Consider the following 2476-nt stretch of genomic DNA (forward strand, 5'->3'; position numbering starts at 1 on the left):
CTTTAACCTATCTATCTATCTTTGACCTACCGATCTTTAGTCTATCTCTTGAACTATCTCTCTTTTCTTGTCGTCGTCTTCTTGAGACGAGAGCTCCCGATAAGAGAAATAAATAGAGAGATAGGTATATACATAAAGAAGAGAGAAGATAGCTTGAACCCGTGTAGATGACTAGATTGATTGACGATAGACAGACAGACAGACAGATCGAGAGAGAGAGATCGATAAATGAGATAGATAAATGGATAGACAGACAGATCCATTCCGCACACGCCGTCTATTCTTATTTTTCTTTTTCCGATTAAGAAGAGCAGTCAACCTGAAATCCCCGGTGCTGAAGATGATGGGGGCGATATACGCCACATACAAAGTTTGAGAGAAGAAAGAAAAGAAAAAGAAGAAGAAAAAGAAACGAAGAGGAAGACGACTTTACCTATGAATGAACTGATTGATTCTATGAGATCTCTACTACAAGGGCAACCATGACGACGATAGAAAAGAGAAACGAACTCATCAAGCAAAATAGTGCCACGAAAGAGAAGAAGAAAGAGAAGAAGAAACAGGAACGGGGCCCTGCCTGAATGAAGCTTCTCTTCTTCACACTTACACTTTCCGCCTGTCTAGTTAGTTTGGAAGGAGGAAAGACAGACGGGACAAGATCATTATTCATTCCTTTACTTGGCTAGCCATGCTTCTTCTTCGTCTTTCTCTTCTTCTTTTGTTTGATATTCTTCCGTTACTCCCACATCGAGCTGTACATACACTCCTCGACAAATATACAGAGATGGATACAAAGATAGAAGTACAATCCAGATAAAAAGAAAGAAAGGGATGAACAACGGACTGGTGTATATGGCAGGAGAGAAAGAGAAAGAAAGATGAATGAGAGAAAGACTTCTTTAGAGATGACAAGAGCTATCAAGAAAAGATCTCAACAACGAATCGAATTTGAAGCAAATCTCTTTCGCTCTTTCTCTTCTCTCCTTCTTCCCTTTCTCATGTTGCTCTTCTTCATTTCTTCCTATCTCTCCTCCTCTCCTTTCTTTCTTTCTTTCGTGTCTCAATCTCCCTCTCTCCTTTATTTCTTTCTTTCTTTCTTTTTGTCTTTATCCAACAGAACTCCTTCGCGAGATCGTTCCGTCGCTAGAAGAATGCCTTCGTTAAGCACCACACAACAAAAGGCAAGAAGAGAAGAAAGAAGATAGAAAGATCTTCTTCATTCTCACGATAGAACGTCTTCTAGACGAACTCGAGGAGGAAGAGGAAAGAAAGAGAAACCCTCATAATTGTCTTCATCTCCTTCTTCTTCTTCTCTCCTCATAACTACACCTGTCTCTCTGTCTCTCTCTTTCTTTTCTCTCCTCCCGAGAGAATGAACAGGCAATCTTTCTCTCATTTATTTTCCATTCTTTCTTTCCTTCTTTCTACCATTCATTCATTCATCCCTCCTTCCCCTTCTCTCTCTTTTTTTCTCCCCCTTCTTCTTTTCTCTCTCTCATTGCTTCTTTCTCTTCTTCACCTTTGTTCTCGATGCTTCTTCTCCTCCTCCTCCTTCTTCCTCTTCATCTTTAAAACTTTTGAACTTTATCAGCGACAACGCGGTTGTTTTGCTTTTTCAGTTGCTCCCTTTCAAACGTCTTATAGTCGAAGCCGCAGTTGTGTCGATCTGCGTATCGATGCTCTCCACAGTAGAAGTAGCCGCATCGACACTGAAAGCCTAGCAAACCTACTTTACGATTGCACGTCCAACATCGATTCTTCCTCACCTACGAAAACATAGAGAGAAAGATGAAAAGGATGAAGAAGAAGATGGAAAGATAAAGACGAGGAGGATGAAAAGATGATGACGAAAAAGAAGACAAAGACACGCGAAAGAGGAGGGGGGAAAAGAACAACAGTCACCACAAAAAGATCTAGTATCTATCGACTTACTCCCTGTCTACACGCATGCACTTGAAGAGATAAGTAAAGAGACAGACTGACGATGAATACAGATATAGATAGATAGATAGATTAAAGATAGATTGAAGGTAGATATAGATGAAGAGACAGATATTCCCGGGGAGAGATAGTGAGAAAGAAAGAATCGTAAGTAGATCGATATTTTTACCTGCTGTGGAGGTGCCGCTTCTGCTTTTTCTTTTTCATTCTCTTTCTCTCCTTGAGCTCCCCCCGCTACTCCCCCTAGCTGTGACTTAGTATCTTCTTCTCTTTCTTCTTTGAATACTTTTCCTTTCTCTCCTTCCCAAACCGCAGATGAAGAGGACGAAGACGATAAAGCCATTCTCTCTTGTCGGATCTCTGCTAAAGCTTCTTCCACCATCGTCCCAATATCCTTCTTCTTCTGACCCGCAGAAGAAGAGGAAGAAGAGGAGAGCTCTTCCTCACTGATCTTTCCACTCGCATTCTCTGGATGTGCGCAGGCGTATGTTGCTGGATCTTTCTCAGACTCATCTTCTTTATTTCTTTCTCCCAT

At 41.2% G+C, this 2476-nt stretch overlaps 1 protein-coding gene across 1 annotated transcript; it reads right to left on the reverse strand.

Moving 5' to 3' along the window:
* CSUI_007701 (an1 family zinc finger domain-containing protein) lies at nucleotides 1-2473 on the reverse strand. Its single transcript, XM_068067846.1, has 2 exons — nucleotides 2111-2473; nucleotides 1-1766 (listed from the first exon to the last, which is right to left on the reverse strand). The coding sequence occupies exons 1-2, from the start codon at nucleotides 2321-2323 to the stop codon at nucleotides 1569-1571; spliced, it is 411 nt and encodes a 136-aa protein (XP_067920179.1). The 5' UTR covers nucleotides 2324-2473; the 3' UTR covers nucleotides 1-1568.
* Nucleotides 2474-2476: the final 3 nt, after the last annotated feature.

This window comes from Cystoisospora suis (genome assembly GCF_002600585.1).
Source record: "Cystoisospora suis strain Wien I chromosome Unknown contig_4127, whole genome shotgun sequence".
In the NCBI taxonomy this organism is placed as follows: Eukaryota; Apicomplexa; class Conoidasida; order Eucoccidiorida; family Sarcocystidae; genus Cystoisospora; species Cystoisospora suis.